The sequence below is a fragment of the Manacus candei genome, unplaced genomic scaffold, assembly GCF_025592945.1.
Source record: "Manacus candei isolate 608988 ecotype Guabito, Panama unplaced genomic scaffold, ASM2559294v1 h1tg000015l, whole genome shotgun sequence".
Taxonomy (NCBI): Eukaryota; Metazoa; Chordata; class Aves; order Passeriformes; family Pipridae; genus Manacus; species Manacus candei.
The window spans coordinates 16584078-16599151 of record NW_026138063.1 but is presented as its reverse complement, the minus strand read 5'-3'; the positions used below and the strand labels follow the sequence as shown (position 1 = coordinate 16599151).

Sequence of the window (15074 nt, the reverse complement as noted above, 5' to 3'; positions counted from 1 at the left end):
GCAGGTAATTCACAGATCTTAAACCTCCCAGACCTTTACCAAAACAGCTGGTTATATGGAAAACAGAGACTTTTTTACCAATAAGTGTCTTCCTTTGACCAGTAATATTTAACTGTGTCACAATCCAGTATTTTAAATGTAGTTTGTCACCATGGGAAACAGTTATGATAACAAATTCTTAGCTGTGCCAACGCTGAAAAATAAATTAAGTAAGAGGTGGTGGCTGGTTTAAAAGGAGATTAGCTGTTTACAAACTCATTAGGAGCAGTGAGAAACCAAATGCCAATGCTGATAAATAGAAAATTTTTGTAAAGTATGACAAGCCGTTGCTACCAGTGCATTAAGCTGAAATTTCAGCAGCTGTTCTGTTGCCTTCCAGAAAGGTTTCACCGAATCTCAAAGTGAAATAAAAGCATTGAGGGATTTTGCAGAGCCAATCCTGCAAAATTCTCATCAGGCAGACATCAGTGGGAACTAAGAAGTGACTAGTGCATACTTCAGCATATTTCGGAGGTGAATTTCTTCCAGAACTGAATTTAGAACAGTTTCATGATGACCTATTTAGTTAACACTAATGACTGCACAAAGTTCTGCCTTGAATTTTGTGTGTGAAGTGTTATTTCTGTAACGCCCCCAAACCCGAACACCTTCATTAAAGACATGTGACATTTCTGTACAGAAGCCAGTTTTGTTTATCACTGATAATTTTCCATTCCAGTACTAATAAAGGATCTGGAGCAGCCTGAGGAGGGAAAATGCCTGCAAAATCACAGGAGATGGGGACTCTGTTCTCTTTGAATTTTATTTTCACTGCTATTAGGAGACATTCTGTTAGCAACTGGCTCTCCTGGGGAATGCCAAACACACAATGAAAACATTTTAAAACATCACTGCTATTCTAAAAATATCTCTTTTTATTGCTCTTTTAAACACTTCTGTTTTGTTCAGCTTATTAGGTCCTTGATCTTTTCTCCTCTGAGACTTCTTTGACTTGTATAACAAGTCAACAAGAATTTAGGCAACTTTTTCTGTGCAAACTGCCACCAATCAGTTTCTCAGACTGCAAATCAGGCAGCTTATTTAGACAGCTGATTTTAGTCAGAACTGTAGAGGATGTAGAAGAAATGACCCAGGACACCAAGAGGAGCTGTCTCTGGGAGAAATTTCACTTTGGCTTTTCCAGAAAATATTAGCTTCTGACTCTTAAAAGCACAGAATTCTGCCGTACACATGACACATAATCTACTTGTAAAGCTTACTTACAGGGTCCAACTGTAACTACCCAACTTAACCAGCTCTTTTGCCCAAGCTGTCTCTACTGTAAAAAAGGCAGCTATTTGAGCGTGGCCAAATGAGATTTCTGACCTAGGAAAATCTCTCCAGACACTTCAAAGACAGCACAGAATTACTCCCTGGGATAAGTGAAATAAACCACTCATCTCTCCAATTTCTAGTCAAAACTACTTAGAGATAGAAATAGTTTTTCATTCAATTGCATTGCAGCAGAAAGCCATTTTTAGTGGGTCACATAATAGGGCAGCATAACCAAGTTCATTATCATCAGTGTAAATTAGTTTTGAGACTGTAGTAAATAAGATTCTTGTCTTGTCTTATAATTCATTGTATAGATCACACCATATTAGACCTTAGCTGGAGAGCAATTATCACTACAATACATACCAAGATCTTGATTATGGGCTTTCTCTTGTCCTTCCAGGTACAGCAAACTATAGCCAGTCCACAATTTTGGCATCCCCTGTGGGCAGAGGGGTTCTCTGTCTGACTGACTGTGAAGGACGAGCAAGAATCCACTTGCAGATCTCATGTGGGGGCCCGGTGGTCCTGGGATACCAGTCTGGCCAGGTGGACCTTATCCATAGAAGAAAGGTAAAAGAAATTTACTTGTATAAAATATAGCAAAAGTTCACACTAGCTATATGTTAAGTGTTCAGTAAGGAGTTCCTGACTCAATATAATACAACTCCACGGGCTGCCATGGGCAATAAAGACACCAGTGGACTTACGTTATCCTTCTTATGGGAGAGAAATGAACTGCATTGCCACTGAATGCTTGGCAGTTGGCTTTTTATTGTGCCTCTGTCTTGTGCTGTATGGATTAAGAAATGAATGGAGGTGGGCAATGATTTCCCAGACTTACTCAGTGGGATGACTTTTCTGGACTGAATTTGAATCTTTGCGGTAACAGTCGATGCCCCTTCCTCACATATGTATTAAACCCTTCATTTATTCAGGAGCGGTCACAGTTAAAATACAATTTTAATTACTCCCAGACAGTTGCCCCATTAGCCCTGACTCAGAGATGCATGCCTATTGATATGTGCTGTCTGAGCCTCTGTGGTTAATTGCCTTTCTGCTTAATAATGGATGCTGAGATAAATTTTCTTCTAACAAGTCTTGTTATGAAATTATTCACAAATGTCTCTATATCAGTGTTTGAACTGAGAGGGGGGAAAAGCGTCATGGAATCTCAGGCTAGAGGTGGATGCATCCATGTGTGAACTGGGGGAGTAGGTCTATCCATCATCTCACACATCTCTCCCCCAGAGTCATGTTCCATTCTTACCTTGTGGCCCAGCATATCCTTGCTCTCCTCTGCTCCCTTGGTCACCTGGTGGTCCAGGTGCCCCTGGTAAGCCATCTTGACCTGGCAGGCCGTATGACCCTTCTTCACCTTTTCCTCCTAGATAAATACAAAGGATGTGCTTTTCCTTCATATGGCTGCATTTAAGGTTATACATTGTCCAAACACAAAGGGCCAGTCACAGAACAGACAGCAGTCCAGGGAGGTGCAGAACCCCTTTCTGCTGGGAATTCTCTTCACAACTTACCCACTCTGTGACCACAGTAGTAGCTCAGAGGCATGACTTTAGTAACAGCAGCTCCTGATAAGGTTTTACATCCTCTCTCCAGAAGCTTTGTCATTTACAGTTGATATTAAAGCACTCCCTACCAAACATTATCAGGCAAGCCTCTTGTGGAATTGCCATCAGGATCTGTACTGTGTCATGAGCTATAACTCATCCCTTAGAACCCAATTCAGCAAAGTCTTAGAACACACAGTGAACTCTCCTTGAAGTAAGGGATCTGCTGGAGTACTTACAGAACAGGGAGGGACTACAGAACTGGACTATGTCCAGGGGGGAAGGGTAAAGACATTTTCAGGCTCCTGCTGTCCTCACCTTTCTGTATTTCTTATGTGTCCATACATTTTTACACATTAGCAGATGAGGTGTGGCCATGACAGTAAAAGCTGTGTCTCATTTGCAGGGCACAGATAGTGATGGGCCTGTTCACTGGCTACTTAAAACATAATCTGAATTCAATATTTACACTTGTCAGGTATTATTGCACTTAGCAGTGGTTTTCCTCTTTTGATAAAAACCAGTTTTCAGATGAGGGTTTATCTCCAGCACCCACCACAGTTGTTTCTCAGTAATGGTGTTTCACTCCTTGCAGATTTTGCTATTTAACCTGTAGACTGAGTAATTCAAGGTTCTCACAACATTCAAAATTTCCCCATGTTATTTTTTACTAGATTCATTAAGAAAACCTAAACCAGTCAAAACAATTAGCAGCATTTCTATGTTGATTGCACAGTTATTCTGCCAAAGCTTAAGCACACTGAAGTTCTAGTAAAGCACATTGCTTTTGCAAATAAGACTTCCAGTTTGCCTTCCAAGACAGAAGAAAATTGGACTTCTCCTATCTTAATGAAAGGAGAAGGATTACTAAGTATTTCTTTATTTCTTTCATAAAACCAGTACAAATATGTGTCATTATATCACCTGGTTTTACAGAAACTCTTGCATGGAATCTCCTGGGAGAATATAATGGATTTTCCCGCTGGAGATACTGGATGTCCAGAGCAGCCACTACAACAAACTTCAGTTTCCCAAGTAGGGAATACCTAAAACCACACGAGGGATTCCACTATCTAAACTGAAGACACTATGCAGACAGGCTGTGCTTTATTTCCATGAAGATGTCTATCTATTGGAATCGTCAGTACCAGCATCACCCTTGTTTTCTTTTTATCTGTCAGAAGAATGTTTCAGTTTTTCATAATTTCTTTTTAAGATCTCTTTGGTCAGTTTTCTTTTCTGGTAACTTTTTCATGTCCTAACAGATAAAGAGCTCTATTGTAGCTGCCTCTTTGACTTCAGTGTCTTTTTAGGACTTTGGTTAGCAGAGCTTTGGGGTTCATTACTGCTAAATTTTAAAGCATGTATACTTTTAACATCCTTCAAATATGTCTAAACCATGGAAGTGGTTTGAGACATTGCTTTATCATTTGTTGGGAAAAAGGAAAAATACCATTTGAAGAACTCTTTTCTCAACAGTGCCTCATGCTTTTGCCCTCCCTGGCCTAGGAAAAGGGAATGTAGTGCAGGCAGTTTCAAAACATGAGCTTACCATGGGGTCCAGGGTGGCCTATTGGCCCTGGTAATCCTGCAGAGCCATCCTCTCCTCTTTGCCCTGCTTCCCCAGGAGGGCCTGGGATTTTAGGGCATGAATCATCTACTTTTCCTGGTTCACCAGGGTCACCTGGAATGTGTAACAGGAAAGTGAATTGGAAGACTGGTTAATGGCTCCCATGCGAAAAGTCAACATAAACGTGAGCTGACTTTGGTGTGGTCCTTTAGGGATGTTGTTTAGTGCTGGACTTGGCAGTGCTGGGTTAATGGTTGGATTTGATGACCTTGAAGGCCTTTTCCAAGCTAAACAATTCTATGTTTCAAATATTTGGTGTACAGTTCTGGTCGTAATATGCCCCAAACTAATTTGACTTACAGCCTAAATTCTACCCAGCTTTGGTGGAAGCACCTTAGCACAGGTAACATTTTATAGTATTTTGCCTATTTTGTTGCTGCAGGACCATCAACAATCAGGCCAAAAAAGCTAGCCTATAATAGAGATTTAAAATAATTATAATATAAAAAAATAAAGGATAGCCACATTTTATATAGTGAAAGTTACTGGGAGCTATTGCCTGTTTGCATTTTGGGACATAATTTAGTCAGAAGAAGAGTTTAGTGTCTGTAGTAATCCAGTGTTAGGATTCAAACTTTTACTAAGCCTTTGGTTAGAAAAGTATCTTGAGTGAAAACCAAAAAACCGATTCTAACTAGAAACAAGAGATTTCACAATTCTAATTGACATTATAGCATGGGACTTCTCAACAGCACTATCATGATATTGGTGCTAGAGCTATTTGTGAAACAGGTATTAGAACTATGTCCTTGTAGCAGTATCTACTATTCCTGGCAGCTACACCAAGAATGCCTTCTAATAAGAGTTGAATGTATCTGTACATAAGGGAGGTCCCACAAAAAGAACAATAATCAATAGTCGTGAACTTACCAATGAAACCTGAAGGATTTGAAAAATGGAAAGCAGATTGTGGCCATTGTGGTGCAGGTGGAAGCAAGTTTCAGGCATGTAAATTAGAGTAAAGAATGGAATGAGAAGTGAAATCACTTACATGAGGTGACATTAGAAACAAATACTTAGTTCAGAAATTTTTACGCTACTCAAATGAGAAATCAAGTTGGCAGTTGTGGGGTTTTTTTCTGAGCTTGTTTAAATTGTCTGTATGCAGGTAAACATTAGTATGATTATATGTGAATAGAAGGATCACAGTTACAGTTGAGTGACAGTGAGCGACAGGTTCATAACTACCTGTGGGACCTCTGGGACCAGGTCTTCCTTGAAAACCTTGGTCTCCTGGTTGTCCTGTAGCACCAGGTGGACCCTGTGGGCCAGGGATCCCCATAGGACCTGGAAATAAAACCAAACATAAATAAAATGAAGTCTGGCTGCTTAGGATACTTCAGCTCTGTAGTGTCCGAGAAAGAAAGAAATGCTCGCTTCCTCTTCTCTTCCCTGGTCCTGAGCTGAATTAAAATGTATGACTTTTCTGTTTGTAGAGATTGGAAGTGATTGGTGTAGATGGGATTTCTCTACAGTGTGTGGAAGAAACCGAATATCTAAATTCCTGTTTTCAAACTAAAGGATCTGTTGGAAGTCCAAAGCTGTTAATATGGGGCAGATGTGTTAATTCAAACACATCTGCATTTTCCATAGTTTCTCAAGACCCCTAAAGAGGCATCAAGGTTTGCCTATTTGGCAAACTCAAACATTTTACTGCCTTATCCTCAGATTGATAGGGGAGTCTTCCAACAAGCTGTTGGAAGCAGTGCATGTGAATCTGTCTCTACTCTCACCTTCTACCCCAACCCAATCTTATCTGTAGGTAACCAGGCAGAGCTAGGAAATGTCCAACCTCTGCCCCTCCTGCCTGGCCCAGTCTCCAATGGCAATCCCCTGGGCACAAGGCTCAGTTGCTTGGGGCTGGGCATAAGTGCATACTGTATTTAAAAACATCTCAGATCATACCCTTTGGGCCTTCTCTTCCTTGGTTCCCTGGAAGACCTCTGGCTCCTTGTTGTCCTCGCTGCCCAGGATTACCTGGTGCCCCTCGAACGCCGATATTGCCTGGATCTCCTCGCACAAAGATGGTCTCTCCAGGAGGACCAGGATTCCCAGGATGACCTGTGGTAATGGAACTTTATCCTTAATGTATGCACAAAGTTTAAACATCTAAAAATAGCATTGTTCCACTGGTTTTTGTTTTGTTTTTTCCCCTAAGATGTAGGACAGCCCTTGCATGTTTTTGGCAACACTAATGTTAGCCTTTATAAGGAAGAAAATAATAGGAATATTTCCCAAAGCTGTTTAGATTCTGTGCAAGCAAAAGGCAGCAAGTTAGTGGTACATGCATTGAAACACTGTTTCTCTATATTTATATTTCATATTATAGATTTATTACCATATTGCTTAGTCTGGAGATCTGTGTTTTGTCCTTGCTTTGGTGATCTATCCAGTGTTCCTCCTCTGTGCATGCACTGAGGTATTGACGGGTTTCTTTGTTCCCTATGCACTTTTATACATTGTTCCACAGACAGTAACCCTGTAATTCCTAGTAGCCTCAGGGGTTTTTTACATGATAAAAAGTGGTATTTTTAGTTTTAATACCTCTGATGCCATCTAAGCCAGGTGGTCCTTGATCACCTGGAGGACCAGGAGAAGCACTATCAGGAGATCTTCCCATAGGTCCAGTGGGTCCAACAGGTCCTCTTCTACCTAAAGGATCATGGGGTTTTTTTGAAAAGAAAATAATTATCTGAGGTTTTTTTAGATCACAGACAGAAGTTGCTAAGTAAAAGAATGCTGACATGTGAAGTCATGGAGGTGATGTATGCTCTCACTTGTATATCAAACATACCAGTGATCAGGCTAATGAAGCCATCTTGTCAAAGTGAAAATGTTTATCTTTTGAAATTTTTAATTCTTCCCATAAAATCTATGTAACCTTAGGAATGCATCCTTGCTCTTTGGCATGTTGCCACAAATAAATAAGTTCTATTGAGTTCCAGCAGTGGGAGAAATGGCAACAATATAAGGTGAGTGGGGACTGTGAAGTCATTCTGCTTGGAAGAGGATAAGCATTCACAGATTGTTCCCAGCATAAGGGAGTTCAGCTGATTCCTAAAAACCTCAGAACAAAATGAATTTACTAGCCTTAAATGCATTTTTTTTTCCTAATTTGTAATCTGGACTTCTGGAAAATAAGACATTAATGCCCTTATATGTTACAGGCAGGAAGAGTTACAGGTTACTATCCTCTGCATAACACTTTTGAACAGTCACAGCCTGTTAACATGCATGTTACATTCTGTTGCCTTCTCTTTTCTACAAAAAAAAACAAATCTAGTTTCTTAGGTCTTGCTTTTCACCCCACCCTTTCATTTACTCTCTAGTTAGTACTCCCTAATTTGCCAAAGCTGATCACAGTGCACCATGGGAGGCCTTGCCTATCCTATGTCAAGCAGCGTTAATACATCTCAGAATTAAACTTTCTCTTTTTTCCTCAAAAACACCATTCTGTAGACTCCTCCAGATCACAAATTAGTAACCAAACTGAGAAAAATTGTGTCTTCATCTTAGAATAATTCACCTCACCAGAATTCTCCTCCTGCTATTTTTCCTCTGTGTGTTATGTGACACTGTGGCAAGGTTTGGCAGCATAAAGCTAATGTCACTTCTAATCACAGAATTGCTGAGGCTTGAGTCTAACCCTCTCCTCAAAGCAGGATCAGCTAGAGCAGGTTGCCTCAGACTCTGTCCAGTTGGGGTTTGAGTATCTCCAATGACAGACACTTCGGTAATTTCTCCCAAGCAAGCTGTTCCTGTATTTAATTTCCTTCATAGGAAAATTAAACTTTTCCTTATATTTAAGTAGAATCTCCTGTATGTCAGTTTGTGCCCATTACCTCTTGTCCAGTCACTGGACACCACTATGAAGAAACTGTCTCTGTGTCCTTCCCATCAGGTACTGACACACATGGATAAATTCCCCCGAGCCTTCTCTTCTGCAGGCTGAGCAATTCCCCCTCCCTCAGCCTCTCCTCATAGGACAGATGCTCAAACCTCTTAACTTTCTCAGTGGCCCTTCCTCAAACATTTGCTCTTTCCTATTTCTATGTAATTCTTATATCACCAATCTCTTTAAATAATCATTGCAATCTTGTGATGCAGTTCCGTCTTGCATTTACATCATAATAGTTGATAGATTTCCTGTAGTTCTGTGACTACCAAGTCTTCTGCATTCTTTTTCTTCAGGAATTTTTTCCCAAGAGGCAACCCTACCTAGCAGTTCTCTGAGTCTGTCCAATCCATCATTTTCTATTCTTTTCTCTCCTGTAACATAACAAACAAGAAATCCCGGGGTCTCTGTATCTCTACTCAGGAAACATCAGCGTGTTATTACAACAGCAATGTTTTTAGGGAAGGAATATTCTGGGTGTGTATAATGTTCATCTTAAGCAGGGTAAGAACCTGTATGAGCTTAATTTCAATTCTGCAAAGCAGCACTAAGGAGAAAACCCTTTCTTACCTGGGAATCCTGGGAATCCCCTTTCTCCAGGGGGGCCTGGAATAGAAATACCAGGCCATCCAGGTTCACCTCTGTCTCCTTTTGGTCCAATTTCTCCTGAGTATCCTGGAGGCCCTGTTTCACTTTGACCTTTATAAGAAAACAATTATGTACATAAAGCTTACAGTGAGTACAAATACAGATGTGCAGAATAGAAATACCAGCTGCAGATGTTCCTCCTTGCAAGGGTTGCCTAGTGCTGTTTTTCTGGTTCTCTCTTGGAAGCTGGATAGAGTTTTGTTGAATCTGGCCCTAATTCATCTCTTTCAAAGAAAGCAATCTCTTTGCTTTAATGCTCTTCTTCAGGGGTTATTTTATATTGTGTCAGTTGTCTGTAACTTGAAATGTAAACTGCTTACATGGTTCTAAATTTAATTACCTATCAGCATATATTTGTAAACTGTAGATAGATGGTAAGCATTGGTTTTTGAAATGATGCTTCAAAAGCACATTTTGAAAGTTGCAAATACATCAGTGTGAGTGAAATCCAGGTTCTTCTTAAGTTTGTGGCACAACTCCCATTAAAGAATGGGGCTGGGATTTCACAAGTCTCCTTTTAATTTGTTAGTTTCATCTTTTACATATTAAAAAAAGGAGACTTGGCTCTCCTTTGAATCATCTGCACTGAACATCTTAATTTCTTAAACAGCCTTGAACCATTCCAACAAAACTATGTGAGTAAGGGAAGTTTGAAAGTTTTCCCCACAAATAACTGCAGGTGTGTCATTAGGCATATTCTAGATTCTGTTTGAAAGTTTAGTCTGAGCTTTAATGATATTTTCTGGGCGAGGCAAACATCAAAATAACATGCCCCTCTCCTTGCACCTTCAGTCATTTAAGAGAAGATTTTCTGTTGCACATAGCTATTTCCTTTCTTTACCTGGAGCTCCTGCAGAACCTTTTTGACCTTTTAGTCCATCCAAGCCATCCAGTCCGGGAAGTCCAGGAAGACCTGAAAGGTATTACAGGCATGACTGGGTGCCACAATAATCCTTTAAAATCACAATTAAAAGCTATACCTTTTTTTTTTTTTTATCTGACAACACATTCTGGATCAAGATGGGGTATTTGCTGAATTTGATTCTTATTGACAACTGAAGAAGAGATCACACTGCACCTGAGTGCAGCCTTTTTGGAAAGGAAAATGTGATCAAATTGAAAAAAGCAATGAGAACACAGTTTTACTTCAAAGCAGAAAACATACCTTTCAATCCTATAGGTATTTCCATAGTGCAGTCAGCAGTAGGAAGCTTGGTATGGGCTAATTTATAGTGAACTTGTGTCTGTGTTTAGGCTGCTAGTGCTACATGTGGTTAACCTGTCCAAAGTTAGTTGCGTTGTCCCTTCATGACCTCATGACTGGGTTGCAGACACCACCTTAAGTACCTTAAAAATGTAAGTGCAATTTAATCTATCTACACTAAAAAGAGGCTAAATTTTCATCTGGTTTCTTTTCTCTGGTCCTGCAGCTTTCACACAGAAAACTCTGCTTTTTTGCACCACACTATTACAAAATTTTTCCCTGTCTAGCTCCTTCCTGGCACAGAAGATATGTAAGTTCTGTGTCTTGGTTCCTGTGCTCGATCCCAGCATGTCCTGTAGCACAACAATCTGCCATTTATCCAGAGAATGAATCTTATTGCTCTACTTAAGCACATATGAATGGACATATTTTTTTAAGTTTATGAACTGGTCAAATCTGGCAGAGACAAATTGCTGTAGGAACAGCAACACAAATGCCCTTCATCAACTACTTCATCTGCCAGATTTAAAGGTCCCTAGTTCACAGATGGGTCATATGAGAAAGGAAAAATAAAAAGGCACTAGAGTTCTCTAACAGGCACACCAAAAATTATAATCATATAGCTCTGCCCTCAGGAACTGTTGAATTATTTTAGTTAAAATTTAACAATGGATGAATTGAAAAGGAAAAAAATTCCAGCCTGTAGCAAACACCAGACTGGAAAATATTTAAATCCAGAAGATTGTTTGAAAACCTGAAAGACATTTATAATATACTCTCTGTGTAATCCACTTTATAATGGGGGGTACTAGTAATCCAACCTGTAATATCTTCTTGCCCTTAATTAACTGTTCTTTACCTTTTCATGACATTCTAAGTTTAAATCCTGCTTTCTGTAGCCTCCTTGTACTTTGGACATGTTCCCATTTTCAAATTTATGTAAGAGTTGCATTTGGGGAATTTAACAGTGGTATTTTAAAATTATTACCAACTCCTAACTAATTTTGGTCCCCAGGTCACCATTTAAAACTTTTTTGATCTTCGACTCATTCAGGCAAGATTGATGGCTTGGTTTACTTGCTTTCCAGGGAATTTCTGACACATTTGCCAACAATCCATTATAATATCATCACTTGTAATTCTAGATTTTTGGATTGCCTTAGTCCCATATTTCTAGGTACAGCTGAATTGGCTGACCTGTGCATGAACTACTGTTTCTGTATTGTACAGCCCAATTCAGCTTCTACTTCTACAAGTCATTCTGCTGATGTTCTTAATATTACTTTCTTCATCAAAGATTACTCACACAAGTAAGGCTTGCCAGACTAAGCCCTTAACTAGTAAAACTACTGTAATAAAGAAAATGGGATTATGCTTTGGTAGATGCTGTTTAACTGATTTTTTAAAAATCCTCAAGTTCTTTAGGCACAAGGCCTTTCATGTAAATGAGAACCAGTGGGACGGACAAGGCTCTGTACTTAGCTATGCACAGCCAATTTCATTTTTAATGCTGGCAACAACACTTGTTGAAAACAGCTCTAAGATCTATATTCTCCAATTGAATTAGAATACAAATACCATTCTGTTTTCATTACTGGATATATTTTCAAAGTTGTTACCCTTCTTCTCAACTATGCTGGCAATATATAGAATCCTCAGGCTTAGCAGGCAAGTCGGTGTCTAATGAACCACTATTTGGAACTGAACTTTTCCCTCTGCAGCACGTGTGTTAATTTGTTATGTTCCTGTGCAGGACTTGGAATAACTTCTGCACAATATAGAGAAGAAGTGTCTTATCACTTCTGACAGGAAGTAAAGAGTCCATCTGCTGTGAAGAAGTTTTCAGCAGAAGAATGTTTTGCGGTATTTTTGACCCTTCTTGATTCAGATATCCCTGCCACTGCAGATCTTTGCCTTTGTTACAGCAAATATTGTTTGCAGCACTGAAATGTTCTCTTGCACATTATGCACCAGCAGGGAATCTGTCATGACAGTTTAAATCAGCACCACTTATTTACTGCAGACAATCATAAATGGTTTCCATTTTTCATTTACATTTTCAGTAGTTTATAAGAAACCTTCTTGATTTTTCCTTAGGCTGAATTTAAAAAAGTGGATCTGTTGTTCTCTCTAACCATTTATCACAACTCCAAGTGTTACTTTACTGTGGTTTCTGTATATGGATCACTAACATTTTTCCTGTTCAGGAATTGGTTATGAAGCACAGTATAACAGAGAGAGGATACAGAGTTGATAACTTTATTCATGAACTATTACTGTAACTTAAAATTTCAATTCTGAGCATAGAAAAAGTTAATCATGTTCTCCAACAAAAACAACCATATAAATGAACTACTGTTCAATCTAAACACAATAATCACTGTGAGAAGTGTGAATTAGGATTTGGAGGAAACACTTCTACATTAAATCCCTCAAAATTTTTTTGGGAGAAAACAATGCAACAAGAAAACCACCAACAAAAACCAACTTAAGTTATCATAATTTCTTAAAACAAGTTTGTAAGACAAATCTGTCCATAGCAGTCTGCTGGGTTTGTAGAGTAACAGTGGCACTCCATGGTGAAAATGTAGAACACAGCATAACTTAAGTGAAACAACTGAATTACTGCAAACTCCTTTTTCTTGAGTTCTGCTATTAGTTACCTCAGCTGAGCCAGACTCTTTCAGCCTTTCTACTTTTAAATTGTATCCCAGTTTTCTGAGGTAGCATTTATGTTACTTTTCAAAGGTGATGGGAACTGGCTTAATTCTTCTGGTACTTTAAGAGATCACAGAGTCCAAATCATGGTCACAGTTAGGCCTTTTCCATTTTCCCTCCTAAAAGGGTATTTGTTTGATCCTGTTACATTACCACTAGAATGGCACTGTATACTGTTTACCTTTTCTGCCTTGGGATCCAGGTAACCCTTGCAATCCTGGAGGCCCCAAAATTCCATGTTCCCCTCTTTCTCCAGGTTCACCTGGTAATCCCTGAGGACCTGTAGCTCCTGAGAGAGGAAAAAAAAAAATCTGTGATTATGCAAATCTATTAAATTGTTGATTTTTTTCCCCCCATGCTATGCAACACACTGTGTTAATCAGTGGTACCTTAAAGTGTTTGGGGATGAATGAAGAAATGATGGATCTTGTTCTCTGAGACTGAGCAGACAATTTCTGCTGTCTATAGGCACAGGAATAGCTTTCAATACATCCCTTCACATCTCTGATTTCTATAGACTCCTTCACAGAGGGGCCTCCTCAACAGTGCTATCACACTACTTTTTAAATTTTGGTGTTACCTGGTAGTCCAGGTATTCCTGGATATCCGGGGTCACCCTTGGATCCTGGCCCTCCAGGTTGTCCTTGGATTCCTGGTGAACCCTTCTCCCCTGGGAATCCACAGAGTCCTTAAAAAAAAAAAAAAAAGAGTAATCTAGCATTTATTTGTTAAAAGTTGCCCATTTTTTGTCTCATGATAAGTTAAAAAATATAAAATTCAGTAAAGGGTTTCTTGGCTAGAAAGAGAATCTTGTTCAAATATTTCAGATCTTTACATCTGCCTATTAGCAGTGAGTTGTACAGACCTCACTGGTGATACCTGACAGGGCAGAAATGGCCAGCAGCAGAGAGCCAGGCCAGGTTTGATTCCAGCAGGTGTTGCTGTGTCCATCAGTGCTGTACTGGACTGCAGCAGGCTCCACCTCCTATGCTCATGCCACGCTTGTTGCACACTGGGATGTCTCTTTAGTCCCCGTGGTTCACTACAGAACCACTCGGTATGCACAGGAAGCAGAGCTCCCTCTCTGCTAACAAAACTGAGAGAAAACAAGCTCTTAAATCCAATTCTTTTGTCAGTCAGACACAGGTACCTGGTAATCCTGGATCTCCGGGAGCCCCTTTCCGACCACGCGCACCAAGCAGAGGAGTTGGGTCACCTCTCTCACCTGTGGAGGTACAATGACTTCCATTTTATACAAATATCCTTTTCATCCACAAAAGCAAAGCTGGACAATTTTGTAAGATCAGAAAATTTACTAATAGATATTAACAGCTACAAAAGGGACCGAGAGAACACAGAATGAAAACTGCTTTGGCACAGTTCACCTTGATTGCATTTTCTCTTATGGGTACTGACTAATTTTCCATATCCATAAGAATGGATTTGTACATGGGTTTTTTTATGGAATTTTTAAACTCTGTGAAATTGGACATGAATTTATCTTCTAAATTAGTAAGATCATCTTTTAAAGGAAAAAACTGTCACAGGGTGTACTGAAATGCAGTTTTTGCTTTCAGGTAAGTCAGACTTGTTTCTAATTACACTCATGTTTTAAGGGAAAACAGGACAGAAGTGAAATTATATTTTCTACTGAGTCCTTGCCATCTATTGCACACACATCATAACAATACTGCTCTTTTCAAAGCCTATCTGTATAAACTCATTACCTTTGCATCCTTTTGGGCCAGTCAGTCCTGGATTTCCAGGGATTCCTGGTAAGCCAACATCACCCTGATTTTTTTTTAAAAAACAAAATAAAAATGTTTGACATATGGTATGTGTAGCAGGAATAATCTATAAGAGCATTTGGTGCTCTTAGAAAAACTGTATCTTAAGATCAACAGAAAAGCATGTTGTCTTTGTTACATGTCTAACACTGACCACTAACACTTCCAAGAAACTGTAGATTAGACTTGCTAATAGTTTTGAATTTGTGCTTTTATACTTTATTCTAACTCTTGGCTCAAACAGCTTAAATTCCTCACAGATGGCCTGAGTAATTTGATTTAAAAGGTACCATAAAAATATACCAAATAT

General features: G+C 39.3%; 1 protein-coding gene across 4 annotated transcripts in view; it reads right to left on the bottom strand.

Moving 5' to 3' along the window:
• COL4A4 (collagen type IV alpha 4 chain) overlaps nucleotides 1-15074 on the bottom strand; it is a 68349-nt gene that overhangs the window by 3559 nt on the left and 49716 nt on the right. For 3 of the 4 annotated variants that reach the window (XR_007903519.1, XM_051781266.1, XM_051781265.1), the window contains exons 34-45: nucleotides 14705-14768; nucleotides 14128-14202; nucleotides 13558-13665; nucleotides 13159-13266; nucleotides 9897-9968; nucleotides 8978-9106; nucleotides 7057-7164; nucleotides 6418-6573; nucleotides 5701-5799; nucleotides 4435-4566; nucleotides 2585-2701; nucleotides 1681-1869 (exon numbers count right to left, since the gene is read on the bottom strand). Coding sequence is in view for 3 of the 4 variants with exons in the window: in XM_051781266.1 (XP_051637226.1) it covers nucleotides 1681-1869; nucleotides 2585-2701; nucleotides 4435-4566; nucleotides 5701-5799; nucleotides 6418-6573; nucleotides 7057-7164; nucleotides 8978-9106; nucleotides 9897-9968; nucleotides 13159-13266; nucleotides 13558-13665; nucleotides 14128-14202; nucleotides 14705-14768 (1357 nt within the window). In the remaining variant the exon portion in view is untranslated. The remainder of the gene's footprint in view (nucleotides 1-1680; nucleotides 1870-2584; nucleotides 2702-4434; nucleotides 4567-5700; nucleotides 5800-6417; nucleotides 6574-7056; nucleotides 7165-8977; nucleotides 9107-9896; nucleotides 9969-13158; nucleotides 13267-13557; nucleotides 13666-14127; nucleotides 14203-14704; nucleotides 14769-15074) is intronic. The other variant, XM_051781267.1, reaches the window with a different exon arrangement.